At 35.3% G+C, this 20,141-nt stretch overlaps 1 protein-coding gene across 3 annotated transcripts in view; it reads right to left on the bottom strand.

Moving 5' to 3' along the window:
• Nucleotides 1-20,141, bottom strand: part of NAE1 (NEDD8 activating enzyme E1 subunit 1) — a 44,432-nt gene that overhangs the window by 5,414 nt on the left and 18,877 nt on the right. For all 3 annotated transcript variants that reach the window (XM_031950322.1, XM_031950321.1, XM_031950323.1), the window contains exons 9-16: nucleotides 18,338-18,400; nucleotides 17,794-17,857; nucleotides 17,283-17,374; nucleotides 9,065-9,124; nucleotides 8,751-8,884; nucleotides 7,215-7,290; nucleotides 7,005-7,044; nucleotides 1,711-1,797 (exon numbers count right to left, since the gene is read on the bottom strand). In XM_031950322.1, the coding sequence (XP_031806182.1) occupies nucleotides 1,711-1,797; nucleotides 7,005-7,044; nucleotides 7,215-7,290; nucleotides 8,751-8,884; nucleotides 9,065-9,124; nucleotides 17,283-17,374; nucleotides 17,794-17,857; nucleotides 18,338-18,400 (616 nt within the window). The remainder of the gene's footprint in view (nucleotides 1-1,710; nucleotides 1,798-7,004; nucleotides 7,045-7,214; nucleotides 7,291-8,750; nucleotides 8,885-9,064; nucleotides 9,125-17,282; nucleotides 17,375-17,793; nucleotides 17,858-18,337; nucleotides 18,401-20,141) is intronic.

Raw genomic sequence — 20,141 nt, 5'->3', positions numbered from 1 at the left:
AGGCCAATTTTCTAAAAAACTCAACAAAAAGGCTTCTTTTTATTATGGAATATTACTGTTCTGTAAGAAATGACCAACAGGATGATTTCAGAAAGGCCTGGAGAGACTTACACGAACTGATGCTAAGTGAAATGAGCAGGACCAGGAGATCATTATATACTTCAACAATACTAGATGATGACCAGTCCTGATGGATCAGGCCATCCTCAGCACCGAGATCAACCAAATCATTTCTAATGGAGCAGTAATGAACTGAACTAGCTATACCCAGAAAAAGAACTCTGGAGATGACTAAAAACCATTACATTGAATTCCCAGTCCCTATATTTATGCTACCACTGCATCTTTTGATTTCCTTCACAAGCTAATTGTACAATAATTCAGAGTCTGATTCTTTTGTACACAAAATAATGTTGTGGTCATGTATACTTATTGTGTATCTAAGTTATATTTTAATATATTTAACATCTACTGGTCATCCTGTCATTTAGGGGAGGGGGTGAGGTAGAGGTGAAAAATTGGAACAAGAGGTTTGGCAATTGTTAATGCTGTAAAGTTACCATGTATATATATCCTGTAAATTAAAGGCTATTAAATTAAAAAAAAAAAAAAAAAGGCTTCTTTTTAAAAAGCCCTCTTTCCAAAAGGAGGTAAACTCTCTAAGGGCAGGATAGTTTTAAAATTTTGTTTCTGAGTTTTCAATGCCTGGCATAGCACCTGGCATATGATGGACATTCAACAAATGCTAGTGAAATTGGAAAAAAAAAACAACCCACTTGTTCAATATTTATTGACCTTCTAATTCCACTCTCTACTACTTAGGAAACATCAATCTCTAATTCTTTCACTATCATGCAACTGTGTGACTACATATACATGCTTCTGATATCACACATACAAACTGATAATCACAACCCAAATGAGTATGTGATGACATTTGTGGAAATATGTATAGAAGAATTGCACATGTTTAACATATATTGGATTACTTGCTGTCTAGGAGAAGGGGAAGATTTTGTAAGAGTCATCCATGTATATATTTTGAAAATAAAAAGCTTTAATTTTTTTAAAAAAGAGTATATGAATACTTTCATTGCCCCTAATTATGGAAATGTCTTAAAATGGAATCACATCCCACCTTAGAGTAGACAAGTAGGTATGGGAAAGGAGAGCACCCCTGACTACCCTTATATCAAAATTAAAGAAGGAAAAAAATGCTAATCTGAAAGTTATCATTTTTTCCTAATTGAAACACAGTTAAACTTTAGTAATTTCATTTGTCTGTTTTTAATTAAAATAGTTTTTAACAATTCAAAATAATTTAAAATGTATTTTAATTGTCTTTCTTCATATGAATGCATATAGAAGCATATACCTAAACATACAAATATATAAAATTAGCTTCCTGAGTCTTTTTCCTCCCAAGTTCACGTTACCCCAAACAGAGTGACTATAGCCTTCTGAATGCTAAAAATACAGTTTCTGTTTCTAAGGACTGTTGTGCCAGAAGCCTACTCCTTCATCTCAGAAAACACAGGCTTCACCTGAGCCCCACAGAAGAGTAAAATTATTTACAAAATAAAAAAGTTTCTCTTGTGAGGTCTTATGACAACATGCCAAGACTGAACTGTATAGAAAAAGAGCTGAAACTATTTGAAAAGAACTGTTTAAAGGCAACAAGACAGCTGTTTAAAGATACTATATACTCACTGATTTCATCCTTATTGATAGTGTCCAAGCCATATTCTTCAGCAAGGGATCGACACCTCACCACTCGAAGAAATGCTGAATTGCTGCCTAAATACAAGGAAACATTATCAAATTAAATGGTTGCAGCAGATTAATGTTCTAAATTACAAGTCATTAGAGCTACATGATATTCTTTGTAAACCCTTCACAGAAATGTGCTATGAAAAGATTTCTTCCATCAAGGGGGAAAAGAATATATTCTAAAAGGAATATGAAATGACTGACTGCATCTACTTCAGTGTTTTGCCCTTTGTAAATGTACAATTCCATGTATGTGACAACAAAGGCTATTAAAAAAAATCAAGGTAGACTTCAATGTTCCTGAGAGATAAGGACCATATGGATGTGTGTTTCTTTTCAGGTACTAAAACCTAGAAAAAGGAATAGTAAATTAAATCAAATCAATTAATATTCAAGTGTCTAACATGTGCAAAGCTCAGTATTACATGGACTCAATTTTTCAGACCTTCTGGGAATTTAAAACTTGAGAGACAACTTGGATGTAGGTACACAAGGGACAAGGCACAGAGAGCAGCAGTGGTTGCAGCTTTGGTGTCTGTCCAGGTGTCCAGGCTTAAGGCTTCTTGGAAATGGTAATAAGATTGGAATTCTGTGCAGTGTTCTCTCCTCCCCAGCACATGAGTATGGAAAAAACTACCCTGGGTGCAAGGGGTGGAGAATGATTCAATTCATGATTTTGGGGGGGGGGAGCATTTATTTTGATTTTCAAGCCTATTTTTTCTAAAAGTGGAAAATAAATCTGTAAATAGGTAATATGGTATATAACAATACCTGACAGGCTACAGTTACAACATACTTTTGCACACACTTCCACAAATCACAGATAAGCTAACACAGACAGACCCATTTAAGATGGAACCCTGTGACAAAGAGTCCAGATATCAAAATCCCATTTTAAAGAAGGGGCTGTGCCTCAGGGAAGCAAAGGATCCCTGACAAAGCTGAGACAGGAACCTGCAACATCAGGATAAACATGTACAAAAATGAATGATCTTGTTAGTTTTAAGTAATGTGAAAAATCACAGGCTCTTCTTTCTATCCAGAAAAGAACTTAAGAGAGCTAACTCCATACCCTTATTTTACAAATGATACAAAGGCATGGAGAAATTCACAACCTCCTTGGTCACAAGGCCACCAAGCGGAATAACCAAGATGTACACTAGATGCTCCACATTTAGGACTTTGACCCTGCCCCAAGGCCTTAACGATACCCTCACTCTTACATTGTACCTCGCTTAATAATCATGATTGTAGTTACACTGCACTTTAAGACTTACAAAATGCTTTGCAAATATTATATAAATTTATCCTCACAACAATCCTGGAAATTATTATCTCCATTTTACAAATGAGGAAACTAAGAAAGGCAGAGGTTTGGTAATTTGCTAAGTCACCCAACTAGTATATGAGACCAGAGTCAAACTCAGCTTTCTCTGATTTCAGGTCTAGTGCTCTAACCACTGCACCAACTCCTCCTAATTTTAATAATAAAAGTCTAACATTTTGTTGAAACTCTAATTTTTACATAATATAGAGTTCATTTCCATTTACTCTATTTACCTTACAGTGGGGAAGCAGGATTAAGCATATCACTTCATAAATCACAGACCCTCCAGGCTGGAAAGGCTCAGATCTAGTTCAACCACATCCAAAGAAGAAATTCCTCCACACCCCACCAAACCAATGTTTATGCAATCCAGGCTTCAAGAGGCCAGACCCTGCTGCTTCCCAGGCCCAACACTTTACTTTGGGATCTTTCTAATACCGGGAAGTTTTTCCCAGCACCCACAACTCTTATCTATTTTTCGGAGGAACCAAACAAAACAAGTAACCCTTCTTCCAAGTGACAGACTTCTAAATGAGTAAGGATACCTCCTGGGGCCTCGAGTTTCCTATTGTCTAAGAGAAATATCCTCGGTTTTATCCAAAAGCACCCAGGATTGAACACAGAACTCCAGAGACAGAGTCAGATCCTGGCAGAGTAACAATCTCTAGACTATCTCTTCTCCAGGCCTAGATTCTACCTTTCTCTTAACTCAGTCTAAGATTACAATTAGATTTTTTTGGCTTTCAAATCAATAAAGTTTTCGGTTCACTAAAATCCCCCGATCTTTCTGACACTAAGAATTGTCAAGTTATTCTTACCTATCTTGTATTTATTAAGTTGATTTTTCTGGAACAAAGTCTTAGATTTTACATTTTATCCTATTAAATTTCATCCCATCAGAATCAGCCCAATGTTTTATTCTAGTCTGCTGAGAACTTTTTGGATCTTGCCATCCAACAAGTCAGCTATCTCTTCCAGCTTTTTGTTAACTTCATAGTTCATAACTGTGCCATCCACATCTTTATGTAATGCTCTGATGATGAAAAAGGTTAAATGGAAAAGGGTTCAGCCTAGACCCAGCACAACTGCCTGCCAAAGGACTTAATGATGACTCTTCTTTGAGTCTCACCATCTGAACAGTTCTCAAGCCATCTAACTGTACTCTCATTTAGTCCCAATCTTTCGATTCCCCTCCCCACAAGAAGAAGATAATGTTTAAAGTTTTTTGCTAAATTTGGAACTGTGCCCAAAGGGTTATCAAACGGTGCATACCCTTTGATCCAGAGTGTCTCTGCTGGGCCTGTATCCCAAAAAGATCATAAAAAGGGGAAAGGATCCATATGTGCAAAAATGTTTGTAGCAGCCATTTTTGTAGAAACTGAGCAGATGCCCATTAGTTGGGGAACAGTTGAAGAAATTATGGAATATTATCATCCTATAAGAAATGATCAGCAGGATGATTTCAGAAAGGCCTGGAGAGACTTACAGGAACTGATGCTGAGTGAAGTGAGTATAACCAAGAGAACACTGTACATGGTAACAAGAAGATTATATGATGATCAACATGACTCTTTTTCAACAATAAGGTGATTCAAGGCAATAGACTCATGATGGAAAAAGCCATCTGCATTCAGACAGAGAACTATGGAGATCAAATGTTGATCAATGCATACTATTTATACCTTTTTTGTTGCTGTTTGCTTTTTTTCCTCTCATGTTTTTTCCCTTTTGAACTTTTTTTTTTTTTTTTTTTTTTTTTTTTTTTTTTTTTTTTTTTTTTTTTTTTTTGCTCATCAGGGAGCATTTATATGGAAATATGTTTAGAAGAACTGCACACATTTAACCTATCAAATTGCTTGCTGTTTTGAGGAGAGAGGAAAAGGAAGGAGAAGGAGAGGAAGAAAAATCTGGAAGGCTTTGTGAAGGTAAATGTTGAAAACTATCTTTGCATGTATTTGTATATAACATTTGCATGTAAAATAAAATACCATTAAACATAAAAAAATAAAAAAACCTTTGCTAAAACATAAATATACCATTGCCCTGATCTACTAGTCTAGTAATCCAGGATGGTCTGGCATAATTCCCTCTTGATGAAGCAATGTTAACTCCTGATCATTACTGTTGGTACAATGCCTAGCACATGGTAGATGCTTAATAAAAGCTCCTTGACTGACTACTTTCCTTTCCTTGCTCACTGATAAATATGTCAAATTCATGTTTTAGAATTTTGGTTTTGAAGTCAAGTTTCCTGGTTTATATAATGTGCAGATCTCATGTGTTTCTGGAGAGCGTTTATCCTCCATTCTTGTGACTCCTTTCCTATTCCCCAAAGTCTTTCAAAGATCTATAACATGACTGAGCAATTTTACCTGCTCATGCTTTTAGTATCCTAGAATAAATGTAATCTGGACCTGGTGACCTGAACTTACCTTCTTAATTCTCTACTTATATTAGATACTAATGCTATTGGTTATTTTGGTTTTGTTATTAGTATTCCAAAGAAGATTCTTCATGGTAGAGAAAACATCAGTAAAATAAAATTTGAATAGCTCTATCTTTTCTCCAGTGATTACTCCTATCCATTCAAACTGTAGACCCATCTCTGGTAGTCTCTTCTTTTCTCTAATGCTGCTTTTAATAGTTTTATTAATGCCTTTTTGCTTTAATATAACATTCATTTTGCCCATTCCTGCTAGTCTCTTCTTTTTTTTTAATACTGCTTTTAAAAGTTTTATTGATGCCTTTTACTTTAATATAACATTCATTTTGCATATAATTTCTCTAGCCTTTTACAGAGACAGGAATAAAACAACAACAAAACATCTGATTGAAACCACTTAATAAATAAACCATGTCAATTGTGTGCTCAATAGTACCTGGCACTTAGTGGGGGCCCTACATATGCCTGGCAAATTTAAATGAATTAAGCAACAACATGTCTTCTTTTTCTGCCTCCATTAATCTTCCTGCAAAGACTCCACCATGCTTCTTTTACTGCTCTTTTAGCTTCTAGATTTCCATACAACTCTATCTTCTTCACTTACAATGTTATTCTAGCCTCACTTTATCCTATTCCTTCTCAATAAGAGAACTGAAACTGGAATATGCCTGATTCCAAATGTGGTTTTAATTCTATTGAGTCTCGGTGATATTTGTGAGAAAAAAACTGCCTCTTTAAATCAGAATGTCTTGCTTGTTATTGAAATAGAAAAGCTATTGAAAACACCCTATGAAGGTCCCACCCAAACCGAGGCTTTTTTTGTTTAAAACTAACTATTAAGAAATGAAAGAAAATATTGTCAATCTTTTAGACAATAATCCACAGGACTTGATATACTCTTCATTATATTCCAATCACAAGGGTTAAAATGAACAATGATAATTGATAGGACTTAGTAAATAAGTCGAAGGGAGCTCGAATATTACCCAAGAGTTTTATCTTCAACACACATTTTAAATAATCAATTGTTCTAATTTTTCCCACATTACTTAGAATGAACAAAGAAAGGAATTTTGTATAAATATAAATAGTATTTAATTTTAATTTCATTTCAGTTTATTATAGATGTATTTACTCAGTAGCTGTTTTATACTACTGTACTTAGCCTAGTCCCTTATATATATTAAGTATTTATTAATCAATTAATATTTTATCAATTAATATTAATTAATAATATTAAGTATTTATTAATCAATTTGGCAAAATGAATATTTCTTTTTTTTTAAATGAAAATTTACACACATAACTAATTATCAGAGCTGCAACATTTAGACAAAAATTTCATCAACAGAGATACCTATGCAGATTCCAAATCATTTAAACTACCTGACAGTCTCCCTGGCAACACACTGTGTACATTACAACAAGCAAAATAATAAAGCAAATGAATTCAAGGCAACTTACAGAGTAATTTTAATTCTTTCTGTGAAATGGATTCTGGTGCCTGTAAAAAGACAAATAATTGTTTTGTTCCAGAACAAAAGTAGAGGTTAAAAGAGAATTCAATGAGCAATAGAGTCAATAACAGATTAGAGGAGCTTTTCCCAGTACCTGGGACAATATTTCTAAAATGAGGCTGTATAGAATAAAGCAGAGCCTGGGCCAACAACTTACCTGACCTATAGACTGGAGTAATTTGGCAGCATGATTACCCACAGCAGCAGCATCTGTTTTTGCTTTTTCACGGTAACTGGAAAACAGGAAAATTAAAAATAGCACTATTCAGAGTACAGTTTAAAGCACTCTTAAAATTAGTATCCTGAAACTAGACAACAAAAGGCATCCATTTCTTCTCAACAAGATGCTGGTTTGGATACTTTCTATGACACAGTACTATATGAAAATGACATTCAGAATCAGCGAACCTGGTAAGGCATTGAAAGCACTGGATTTGAAGAGTTAAGAAATAAGGGTTTTTGGCTCTGGCTCCAGAAGTTGCTAATAATCCAGGACCTTTGGCAAGTTACAAAACTTGAGCCTGATTCATCTGTAAAAACAAGGGACTGACTTGAATGATTTCTTTCTAGGTTTAAGTGTTTGATCATATGTAGCTATGTGTAGAAATTAAAATAGTTCCAATGCTATTTGAAATTCAGTCTTCACTATATATTAATAATCCACAACATGTGCTAGTCATTTTGAGGCAAATACCCCAATATATTCATGAAATATAAGAAGATGCAAAGAAAGACCTCAAGTATATTGAATGAATCCTCTGTGGAAAATCTACCAGAACAAATAATAGATGCAACATCTATCTTCTCATAGAGAGGTAATGAACTCAAGACACAGCATGGCACTTTTGGACATGATCAATTGGGATCAACTGATTATACATATTTGTTAGAGAGATTTTGGTTTTATTTTTCTTAGTCTGGGAGGAGGCAGAGCAGGTTGTGGGAAGCAAGGGTTATGGTTGCCAAAAAATGAAAGAAAAGGTCACTGAAACATGTTTTGAAATGCACAGAAGAGAATAGAAGACAGGTCAGAATTATAGGCAAACAGGACAGCTTTTGAAAGTAACATGTTTGGGGCAACTAGATGGCACTAGCCCTAGAATCAGGAGGGTCTGAGTTCAAATCTGGTCTTAGATACTTAACACTTACTAGCTGTATGACCCCCAGGCAAGTCACTAAACCCCAACTGCTTCACCAAAAAAAAAAAAAGAGAGAGAGAGAGAGAGAGAGAGAGAGAGAGAGAGAGAGAGAGAGTATAACAATTTAAATTTATAATATACTTAAAAGAAAAGCAAGAGTTACATAAAAGAGTCACAGTTTCACATACACAATTCTCCTGGTTCTACTGTGTAAAAGGAAGTGTTTATTTTAGTTGTTTTTTAAGAATATTTTTAAAAAAAGGAAAACATTTCTGGGAAGAATATGAACAAGAAATGTACAGGATAAGATGTTATGGACAGCTCATGATTTGTACCAAGGAAAAACCTGTATCAAGATCACAGATTCAATTAAAAGAAAAAAAATATATATGAAGTATCATTTTTACCCAGAAATCCAAAAAACTTCATGTAATTTATTTAGTCTCTTACTTGAATCAGTGAAAGACATTATTAGAATTTTATACATGGGGAACCAGTGGAACAGTAAGGTTAAAGATCTTTTCCAAAATTACATATTAAAAAAAATTACTTACATATTTTGTAATTTTATAAATTTTCCAGAATCTGCAATCATATCAGGAATAGTGCCTCGAACAGGTAAGTTTCCTTGACCTTCCCTTGCCACAAATTCTTTTAAAGCCCGCGCCAAAATCCAAAAGGATGGACTCTATAAGCACATTAAAAAACAAAAAACAAAATGCCAACTAAAATTTCACTTTGTAACATGTACTTTTAGGTAACAGTGATCTTAAAGACTCTTATTGCAAGGGTAAATGTTGAAAATTATCCATACATATGTTTTGAAAATAAAAAACTTTAATTTAAAAAAAAAGAAGAATCTTATTACCTGTTTAGTAATATTGATACAGTGATCATCATTAAAAATGTCTTCAATACTGCTTGGTATCTAGAAAAGAACAGAGAACGCATTCAATTCTATTTTTTATGTAAGAACAGGGAAAGAAGACTGAGCTTGAAGACTGGAGGCAAAGAACCTGGATTCTAACTGGGTTTTCTATTTTGCAACTTGTGCAAGTCATTAAACATCTGAAGCCTCAGTTTCCTGTTCTGTAAAATGAAGGGTTAGACTAGACGGCTCTGAAGTCCCTTCTAGCTCTGGATTTTCCTATGAATTGGCCCAGTTTACATTAGCTACATTTTTTTTTTCATATAAATTCTGTCTTTAAATAATTAAATCGCATTTTTAGATGAATCTATGCGAGTTCATAATAAAATGAGGTACAAAAAAAAGTAAAAAAAAATTTCTCTCTCCCTCTGGTATTTAGATTAATGAGGAATGCGCCAAATATAGGTTCTTTAAAAGGCATAGATTGTTTAATTCTTTGGATTTGTGACCCCAATACCCAGAAAAATACCTAGCACAAAGCTGGCATTTAATAAATGCATGCTGATTAATTTTTAGTACAATCTGTTCTCTAATACCAAAGAAGGAAATAAAAATTTGTATGTATTCATAATTAAAAATTTAATAATTCCACATTTATTAAACATTTATTGTGTCCATAATTATTTGTTGAATTCCAAGACAATAAAACCTGCAAATAAGACATGGCTCCAGTATACATAAAATTTACAATCTAATATGGAGGTATAGCACATTTATAAGTAATTATAATCAGTAATATTCCAAACAAAACTATTAGAGACAAAGCTCTCTGTGAAGTCTCAAATGCAGGTAGATTAGAGAAGATTTCATGGAGAAGAAAGGTGAAAGAAATGAAAAAGGCTTCTTTTGTGGCCTCTTATTTGAGCTAAACCTCAACGAGAATCAGGGGAAACATGGAAGCAAAGACTAGAGGGAGTGCATTCTAGATATGGGGGACAGCCATTGAATGCCAAGATACAGTCAGGAGATAAAATGCCTTTCATGAGGAATTATCTTAAGGAAGTGTACAGAGATGCTCTTAGGAAAGATTATATTCTCTCCTCTTGTAGAGAAAGAAAAAAAAAGATAGCCAAGAATAGGATGTTAATTAGTTACAAAAGGAGGAAGATAGGGGAGAATGGATCAGAAAGACAAAAGAGAATGAGGAGAGTATGGTGTCTCTAAAGCCAAGGGAAAGGTGATCCAAAGCACCTGATGCTTCCAAGAACTCAAACAAGACAAGAATTGGGGGAAGAGGACGACCTTTCAAGTTGCGATAAGTATGCTTTCATATACACACACACACACAGAAAGAGAGAGAGAGAGAGAAAGAGAGAGAGAGAGAGAGAGAGAGAAAGAAAGAGAGAGAGAGAGAGAGAGAGAGAGAGAGAAAGAGAGGGATCTGCATTAAGGCCCTGTCGCTGAGCAGTGAAGTGAATTGGTCTAGCCATTATGGAAAGCAACTTGGAAGTATGCCCCCAAAAGTGGCAGACTATACATGCCAAATGACTTCATGATACTACAGCTAGATTTATGTCCCAGAGATTGAGGAAAGAAGAAAAGGATTTAGGTGTAAAACAAAATATTCATAGTAGTTCTTTTTTTGGGTGTCAAAAAACTAGAAACTGAGGGGGATGCCCATTAACCAGGCAATGGGTGAACAAGTTGTGGTATATAAATGTGATCAAACACTACTGCGCTGTGAATTTGAATGTGAAATGACAAAAGGGATAGTGTCAGAGGAAGACTTGTATAAACTGATAGAATGTAAGGTCAGGACAACAATTTACACAATAACAGCAAGTCTTATACACAGAATGATCAATCACAAAGCCTGAGAACTCAAGATGAAACATGTTACCTGCTTCCTGATAGAAAGATGCCAGACTCAAAGTACAGACGGAGACATAAATTTTTGGGGGGTGAATGGGCAGTACAGGAATTCATTTTGCTTGACTGTACATGTTTGTAACAGGAGTTTAATTTTTCTTCCTTTCCCAATTTGGGTAGGAGGGAGTGGGGAAAAGGGTCAAAAATGAATGTGAATCTAAAGATAAAAATAAAATGCAATTAAAAAAAAGAAGAAAATACATGTGAGAGAGAAGGAAGAACAGGACAAGATCTCAGAGTATAAATTTTGTCTGTTTTTGACATAGAAAAGAAGGAGAAAAGGATGCGTGATAACACTAGGAAGTAGTAGGGGATGGAGAAGGGAAGATGAGAGGGAGTTCTCATCATACGGGGATCCATTCTCTTCAGTGATGTAGGAGGCTAAATGATCTGCTCTAAGTCTGAGGCATAATAATGGAGCTGGGGCTTAAGAAAAGTGAAAAAGGTTTGGAATGTAACAAAAATACCTACTAGTGCTAAAATGGACTTAACAGCTCTGAATTTTTCCAACTTTATGAAAACTAAAGAAAAACCTCAAAAGATCACACTGATCAAAAATGGAGGGGTATATTAAATATTTCTTACTGGGTGTGACACAGAGACACAAGTTTCCCAAGTATTAATTACAATTACTGATTCAAATATAGCCTCTGTTGTGTGTGTGTGTGTGTGTGTGTGTGTATGTGTGTAGAATGTTAACAGTACTGACATTACTTCTAAAGACATATCTTTACAACAGTATTTCATAGTTCATTTATAGAGCACTTTTGCATTTCAAAAAGTTTTTTAATATTATTTAAGCCAAACATCACCTTCCATTTTACATATGGGAACACTAAAGCTAAGATAGATTAAAAAAAACTTGCCTAAGATTACATAGTTTTGTGCTAAGAACTCAGGTGCCCCATCTACAAATTTTACATTTCTTTTACTGTATCAAAATGACACAAGATTGTGCAGGCTATCTGCGATATAAAGACACTATGGTAGACTTAAGATGGGGCAGATTGGGGTCCCAGCTCTTGCTGTTTTGTCCTTCATTCTCAAGAGGCTCATGACATCAGGGAAGTCATCCATGATATGCAAGTGAACTGGACTGCAGTGAGGGAGGGCCGTGCAAGGTCACCTGCCTCACTTTCCCTCCAGAGCCATCTGAGTCTAATGGCCAGACATAGATCAAGATGATTAGAGATGGCCTTAGAAGAAAGAGGAAACTTAGGCTTTTTTAATCTAAGGTCTCTGACAGATCTCAGTTTGATTGAGGCCGCACCATTCAGTGATTAAAGCTAGGTAGCAATTGAGGCAAAGAATCTCTTCTTTCACCTTGCCCAAAAAAATCTGAATAAATGAATGAATGAATCTGGGAGGGGAAGACCCTCAGGGTTTCTGGCCAAAGCAGGTCTGCCACCTAATGAAAGAACAGATAGGATGAAAATGTCTATAAAGTATTTAGCAGTATTTGGAATGTAGTAACTACTATATAAATGCTCATTTCCACCCTTTTTCTCCCTTCATCTAGTTTCCTCATGTGTTAAGTAGGGATAATATTTATAGCACATATATCCCAGAGTTATGAAAACTACTGTTATGAATATCTGTATAAGGGCAAATATGAATAAAATTGACATTTAAAAAAATAATATTATTAAGGTTTTGTAAATGGCTATGTGTTTACTGCAGAGGTGAAGGATAGAGTAATTCTAAGTACTTTAGAGATAATTTCTTATTAAGTGTCCTCTGAGAGGAGACTTTGATATTCCTAATGGGGCCTGTGCAATGACAGAGTGAAAGTGAAAAGAAATCCTGGAATGTTCTGAAGCCCTGGAAAGTATCATGGCTCTGTTAAATCCTGACCTGCAGGGGACCCTGCTGAGTGGCCAAGTGGTTATTCCTGGAGTGATTACTCAGTATTTGTGCAGTTGAAGAGACCCAATAGCACTTTTTGGACTTTGAGACCATCTGATGAGTTGTACTACTTTATAATCCCCCAAGAGCCTTAACTAGACAGGCTCTCTTTCCCAAACAATTCCAACTTCAATTTATTTTTTAAAATCATATACATTTTGAAAAATAAAATTTCATTAAGAATTTATCATAAAATATAATTAATGCAGAAGAAACAACTACTGAGTTAGCAACAGCAGGTTTTGCAAACTTTAAAGCACTGTGTCTCAATTATAATTTTCCTCTCTGGCAATCAGGCAATAAACATTTATTAAGCACCCACAAGGTGTCAGGCACAGTGTTAAACTTTGGGGATATGAACATTAAAAAAGACAATCCATGCCCTCAAGGAGTTTATAATCTAACAGGGGAAAGAGAGCACACACAGAAGCCAGGGTGGGGTGGGGTAGAATGGCAGTCAGCACTTGGTGAAAAAGTTAGAGAAATGCCAAAGTTGTGAGCTCAGGTGAGAAATGACATGAACTCCTTCCTTATGAGACCAACAGAACACTGCTTTTCACACTTCTTCCAGACTCATTTTATCATCATACACAAGCACATATACTCAACATCTGCTTTATTTGTAAAAGAAGTAGAAGACTCCATCATCACTTCTGTACATTTAGCTAGCAAGAACGGATTGTCATTTTCATGTAGTTTAAAGACAGCTCATTAAAACAGAATTCTATTTGTATTATAAATGTGTAGTCATTCACACTGCCTACATTCAATATGTGCCCAAATTCCTATACATAATTAATATTCATATGTCAATTCCAGTTGCTTTTCTCATCCAAATACTCTCCCTTCAGCAATTTTTGAAAATACCTGAAACTATGTCCAAAGGGCAATCAAACTTGTGCATATTCTTTGATCCAGCAATACAACTATTGGGTCTGTATCCTAAAGAAATTATAAAAAAGGGAAAAGCACCCAAATGTACAAAAATATTTATAGCAGCTTTTCCTAGTGGCAAAGAATTGAAAATTGAGTGGAATTTCAATTAGGGAATGACTGAACAAGCTGTAGTATGTGAAAACTATTGTGCTATGAGATATGGTGAGCAGATTTCAGAAAAACTTGGAAAAACTTAGATGAACTGATGCTGAATGAAGTGAGCAACACTAGAACACTGACATGGTAATAGGAACGTTATGCAATGATCAACTATGATAGACTTAGTTTCCTTTCCAGCCATACAGTGATCCAAGACAATTCTAAAAGATTCATGATGAAAAATGCTAATCCATATCCAGAGAAAGATTTGATGGAGTGTGAATACGGAATAAATAATACTATATTTACTTTATTTTAAAATAATTTTTTTCCTTTTATTCTGTTTCTTGTTATACAGCATGGCTCCTATAGAAATAAGTTTTATATGATTACACATATATAACCTATATCAAATTGTTTACCATCTTAAGGAGGAAGATAAAAAGAAAACTTTGAATTCAAAATCTTATTTTAAAAATGAGCGTTAAAAATTGTCTTTACATTGGAAAAAAATACTATTTAAAAATAAAAATACTTGAAATATTCCCTAGAAGAGCAGAAATAGCCCACATTTGCAATTTAGGAGATGTGGGCCCACTTACTGGATCTCTAACATTGACTAACTGTGTAATGATTGGCAAGGCTATCCTTTCCCTAAAGTTTATTTTCTTCATATGTAAAATGACAGTGTCAACTCATAAGGTTGATTATAATAAGAAAGTGCTTTATAAACCTTGCAGGCATCAATTCTAGAAACTACCTATGACTTTCAGGATTAAATATAAATTTTTTTTGGCATTTAAAGCCTTTACCAACTTTGTTCCTAGGGCAAAGAGGAGATGGCAGTGTAGAGGAAGCAGCCAAGCTCTCCCAACATTACCATCAAAAAACTTTAAAATAATACCTCAAATCGAATTCTAGAGAAGCAGAACCAACAAAAGGTCAGACTGAGTTAGTTTTCAAGGCCAAGACAACTTAAGAGATTTGTGACAGGATCTATGGCATTGAGTGTGTGTGTGTGTGGGAAGCCTGGGACCCATGGGATGGCAACACAAATTGTGGGCCTTGGAGGAGATAACAAAAGCAGCAGCAGCTTTGGAAGTTCTTAAGCCAGAGCCCAGAAGGGGAATCTGCCAACAGATCAGAAAAAGATTGTGCTAGCTAGCACAGGGTATAGGGTCAAGTACTGTCTGGCAACTCCACTGCCCAATCCCACTTCTAGGTCACAATTCCAGAGTGGGAAGGAGCTCTTGCAGTCACAAGAGACTAGAAGCCCTAAAAAGCATATTGTTTTTGATCACAAAAAAGCATTATTACTTGCTGTTCCAAGGGAGCAGGAGCCCTAAGGAACAGCATCTCTTTCTGTCCCAAGGGAGTAGGGGCCCTGGAGAGCAGTAGCACTTGCTACATTGTATGTACCAAGGGAGCAAAGGCCATGAGAAGCAACATGGCTTTCAGTCCCAAGGAAAAAGAGGCCCTTAGTGATAAAGACCAGAAGAGCATGACCAAATCTCTTCCTAAGTCATCACTTCTTCTTAGAAGACTACAAACTTACAAACCTCCAAAACTAGCTGTGGAATTAGCAATGTGAAACAAGCCTGAAGTTCGGAACAAAAAGTTTAAAGTAAAGAATTAGGCTAGGAAACTGAGCAAACAAAAAAAAAAAAGAACCCAACCAAAAAGAGATACTATGATGACAGGAAAGACCAAACCATAAATTTAGAGCTGTCAAAACAGCGACAAGCAAAGACTCAATAAATAAAATGAAAGTGAATTAGGCACAAGTCCAACAAGAATTCCTAGAAATTGAAAGACTCTATTGACCAGAGATGAATAGAAACCTGCCTTTCAAATATAAGACTTAAGAGAAGCATTAAAAAAGGTGAACATGAAAGAAAAGTAAATACGGTTCAACTGTTTATATTACTATATAAGTACATGGAATATCTAAGAATTTTATAAGAACTGTACATAGACAGAGAGCATGAGAGTGAGTTGACTATGCTGGATAATCCAACATATTTTAAAATCCAAACAATATTTTAAAAAATGAATGGGTGGGGGCAGCTAGGTGGCGCAGTGGATAGAGTACCAGCTCTGAAGTCAGGAGGACCTGAGTTCAAATCTGACCTCAGACACTTAACTCGTCCTGGCTGTGTGACCCTGGGCAAGTCACTTAACCCCAAATGCCTCAGGGGAAAAAAAATGAATGGGTGAAAAAGAAGACATACTAGGAGAAGGGGAAAAGAAAGGAAAAACAAAGAAAGTTATCTCACATAAAAGGAGGGGTAACAGGGAAGAGCTTTTTCCAGTGGAAGGGGCTAACATTTGAATTTCACCCTCATCTGGGCATAGAAATATATCTTATCCAATAGGGAAGGAGAAGGAGAAGGGGATAATATAAAGGGAGGGGAATGATAAAAGAGAGGGCAGATTAAGAGACTGGTTAGAAGCAAAATGGGATTTTATCAGAATGTTATTTAGGGTAAGCAAAAATCTAGAAAAAAATACTGTGATCTGGAGCAGTGTCACATAAAATGGAGAATAGTTATTTGTGTAATGATGTTATTCGATAAAAACTCTTTTAGATTGTTGCATTTATAAAGCTCTTAATGCTTTAAATGATGATTATGTATGAAAAGTTAAGAGGAGAAATACTTGACAGATAAACTAGAAGAATCTGCCTTACATTTAAATTAGTGCATATATATATGATGCTGCTGTATTTGTAATAACCAAAAATCAGAGAAGATCAAGGCAACAAAAGACTTTAATTTTAACAAGTAGCTGGCAGTAAGGTCATTTTGACTAACAGCTAACATCACAAAAGAGAATGGAGTGGGATGAGAGAGATCAATAAATTAACAAAAAATATTCATAAGAAAAAAGATGAAACCCTTTACCAGTTGGCCCTTTCCCACCCTTCTAGTTTTCTTACACTTTATTCCCCCTACATGAATGCTGCGCTACAGCTCTAATGACCAACTGCTGTTCCTTGATTAGGCCCTCCATTTCCTTCTTTAGTGAAGGGGTCCTGGCTGTCCTCCAGGCCCGGATTGCTCTCCTTCCTTACCTCCAACTCCTATCCACTTTCTGGTAGAGACCTTTCCTAACCCTACCCCTTCCCTCCAAAATCCCTTCTTGCTAAAATTACCTTCCATTTGCATCATATCTATCTTATATCCACCTAATTATTTATATGCTGTCTCTCCCACACTAGAAGGTGAGCTCCTTTCGCCTTTCTTTGAATTCTTGGTGTTTATCATTGTGCCTGACAAGTAGCAATGTGTGTTGATTTTTAGTAGATTAGTAGATGTTTGTTGATTTTTAATGATAATACTCACAATACCTGAGTGGTACTTAGTGCTGTGTTCACATTTTTAATAGCTTCTTCAAAATTTTCTTCATCTTCTGGAACACCATTTTCATTCTTCAAAATACCTGTTTGAGCAGAAATTAAGAATATCTATCTATAGATAGATAAAGTTTACAAAAACCTTTAAACTATATTTATATGAAAAATGGATCTTAATAATATGGAAATATGTTTTGCATGACTGTACATGTTTATATATGTTGCATGCCTTCTCAATGATGGGAGAGAACCTGAAAGTTAAAAATTATTTTTACATGTAGTTGGGAAAAAATAGGATATTAAAATTTTTAAAAAGAAAAAGAAAAAAATGGATCTTAGCCTCCCTAAAGGAAGAGTTTAATCTCTAACAGATGAGAACAGGTACTAAAAAAATATTAAGAAAAGCAGCCTCAAAATAAATAAAAACATTTGCCTCAAGAAAGAATAGATTTCTTATTGCTCTTTCAAATACTATACAATTCACAATTACATTTTATAACATTACCTTGTCTAATCAAATCTCTGAAGGCTTCTTTCTCTTTGTATGTTTTAGGTATTTGTCCATTCTTCTAAAGTAGTTAAAATAAAAAGTCTCATAAGCATGGTTATATCAACTCAATATATAAAAATCTAAAATTTACACCTTTTAATAATATAATAAAAAATAAAAAGCCTCATGAGCATGGTTATAGCTAGTCAATATACAAAAATCTAGAGTTTATACCTTTTAAATTTCTACAATCACACAGGTAACTAAAATTCACTTGTTTTTCAATAAATAACTAAAGAATCATTGGGTGAATTTAAAAGATCATTTTATGGCATTTTGCTATATACATTCCCAACATATTTCAGGATGACATTCATATAATTAAATATTTTTACTGACTAAAAATATATATCAAAAGAACTACCTAATTTTAAAAGCCCCCTTTTCCAAGGAAAAAAGAATAGCTAAAAAAATTCTAATAACTGGTATTTCATAATATGCTAAAAGTACAATATTGTTTAAAAAAAAAAAAAACAGAAAAAAAAAGAAAAAGACTTACATCACTGTGCCACTGTGCCAAATACTTGGCTACAATCACAATCCATGGAGTATGGCTATGGTCCTGAGAATAAGAGAAGAAGTAATGTGGAGAAATACTGAATACACAGTAATAGCTGAAAAAAGGGCCATGGACTTGAAATCAAGAGTGCTCGCTTACAATTCCCATTCTAATATTCCTAGCTACAGGCCATGAACAGGTAAGTTATGAACCTTTTTGAACCCCAAATCCTTTCACTATCTTATAAGGTTGGGGGGGGGGGGAGGGAAGGAAGTACTCAGCAAACCTGAAGGCCTCACAGATATAAGATCTATTAATGTGGTCACTAGAGAAGTTACTTTTTATGGTCTCACTTTTCCTATTAATGTACGTCTTCGAAGTTCACCAATACTTCTCATTTGCTACAAGCTCTCCTATGACCAGAGTCGTTTTGCATTACCCTACCTTTTTCCTCTTCTCCTTTACACTGATAAAAAGATAACCCTCCTCGCCAAAACAAACGCCTCCACCCATGTCCAAGATTCCTCTCATCAGCTCTATCAATCTTGCCCTGTTCCCACTAATTTCGAATCACTTATCTACCATTTCCTTCCCTGTTGTATTTATATCTAGATCTCTCCTCCATCCCTAGAAAATCCTCCTTTGAATGTTTTATATAACTGCACATATATAACCTATATCAAATTGTTTACCATCTCAGAGAGAGGGGCATGGGAAGAAGGAATACAGAGATAGAATTTGAAACTTAAAAAAAAATTTTTTTTTAATGTAAAAAAATTGTTTTAACGACTAATCAGGGGAGGAGGGAATAAAATATATATTTTTAAAAGTCCTTCTTTGATACAACCATCCCTTCAAGCGATCAGTATCCATCTCTTCTCCCTTTCCCAAACAAATTCCTAAAAAATGTTGTCCCTACTCACTTCATCCACTCTCTTCTGACTTTTTAACCCTTTTCAATCTAGCTTCTGACAACACATTTACTGAAATTACTCTCCAAAGTTCCCAATGCACTCTTTGCTTCCAAATCTAATGGTTTTGTTTTTAGCCTTTTTCATCCTTTTTGATCTCTCTGCAGCAACAGACTCTCTCCTGAATGCTCTCTCCTCTCTGGGGTTTTGAGACACTCCTGTCCCTTGATTCACTTCTTAACTGTGTGTCCACTGTTCTGTCTCCTTGGCTGACACTAACTGTGGCTATAACCCAAAGCTCTTGAGCTCTTGAGAGACAAGTAGTCTCTCCTCTCTCTATATTCTTTCATTTGGAGACCCCATTAAGCTCCGATAGGTTAAATCCTCATCTCTATTCAGATGCCTCCCAGATTTATAATTCCAGACCAAAGTCTCTCTTCTGAGATCCAGTTTCACCGTACAAATCAACAATTAGACATTTCAAACTGCATGCCCCATGAATTTCTTAAATACAGGAAAACACTCTTCTCCTCAATTTCCCTATTGAAACCTCAGCATCATGCTTTCTTCCTCACTCTCATTCATTCTAAATATCCTATAAATTGCCAATTCTTCCCTGTCTGCCTCCACATTTCCCATATTCATCCCTCCTTTTCTATTCACATAGCTTCCTATTCTGTCCCACTTCTTATGTATAAACTACTGCAATATTCTTCTACTTGGTTTCTCTGCCTCTTCCCTTTCAGATGCCCACTCCACACTGCTGTTTTTTCTGGTTTTCTCTGAGTACAGGCGTGAGTGGCTTCCTACTACTTAGGATAAAACACAGGCTTCTCCAGTTCATGTTTAAAGCTTTTTATGAGCTAATGCAGCTTTCATTATATATGCTTCCC

This window comes from Sarcophilus harrisii, chromosome 2, assembly GCF_902635505.1.
Source record: "Sarcophilus harrisii chromosome 2, mSarHar1.11, whole genome shotgun sequence".
Lineage (NCBI taxonomy): Eukaryota > Metazoa > Chordata > Mammalia > Dasyuromorphia > Dasyuridae > Sarcophilus > Sarcophilus harrisii.
The sequence above is the reverse complement of the archived record's forward strand: the minus strand, read 5'-3'. Positions and strand labels throughout refer to the sequence as shown.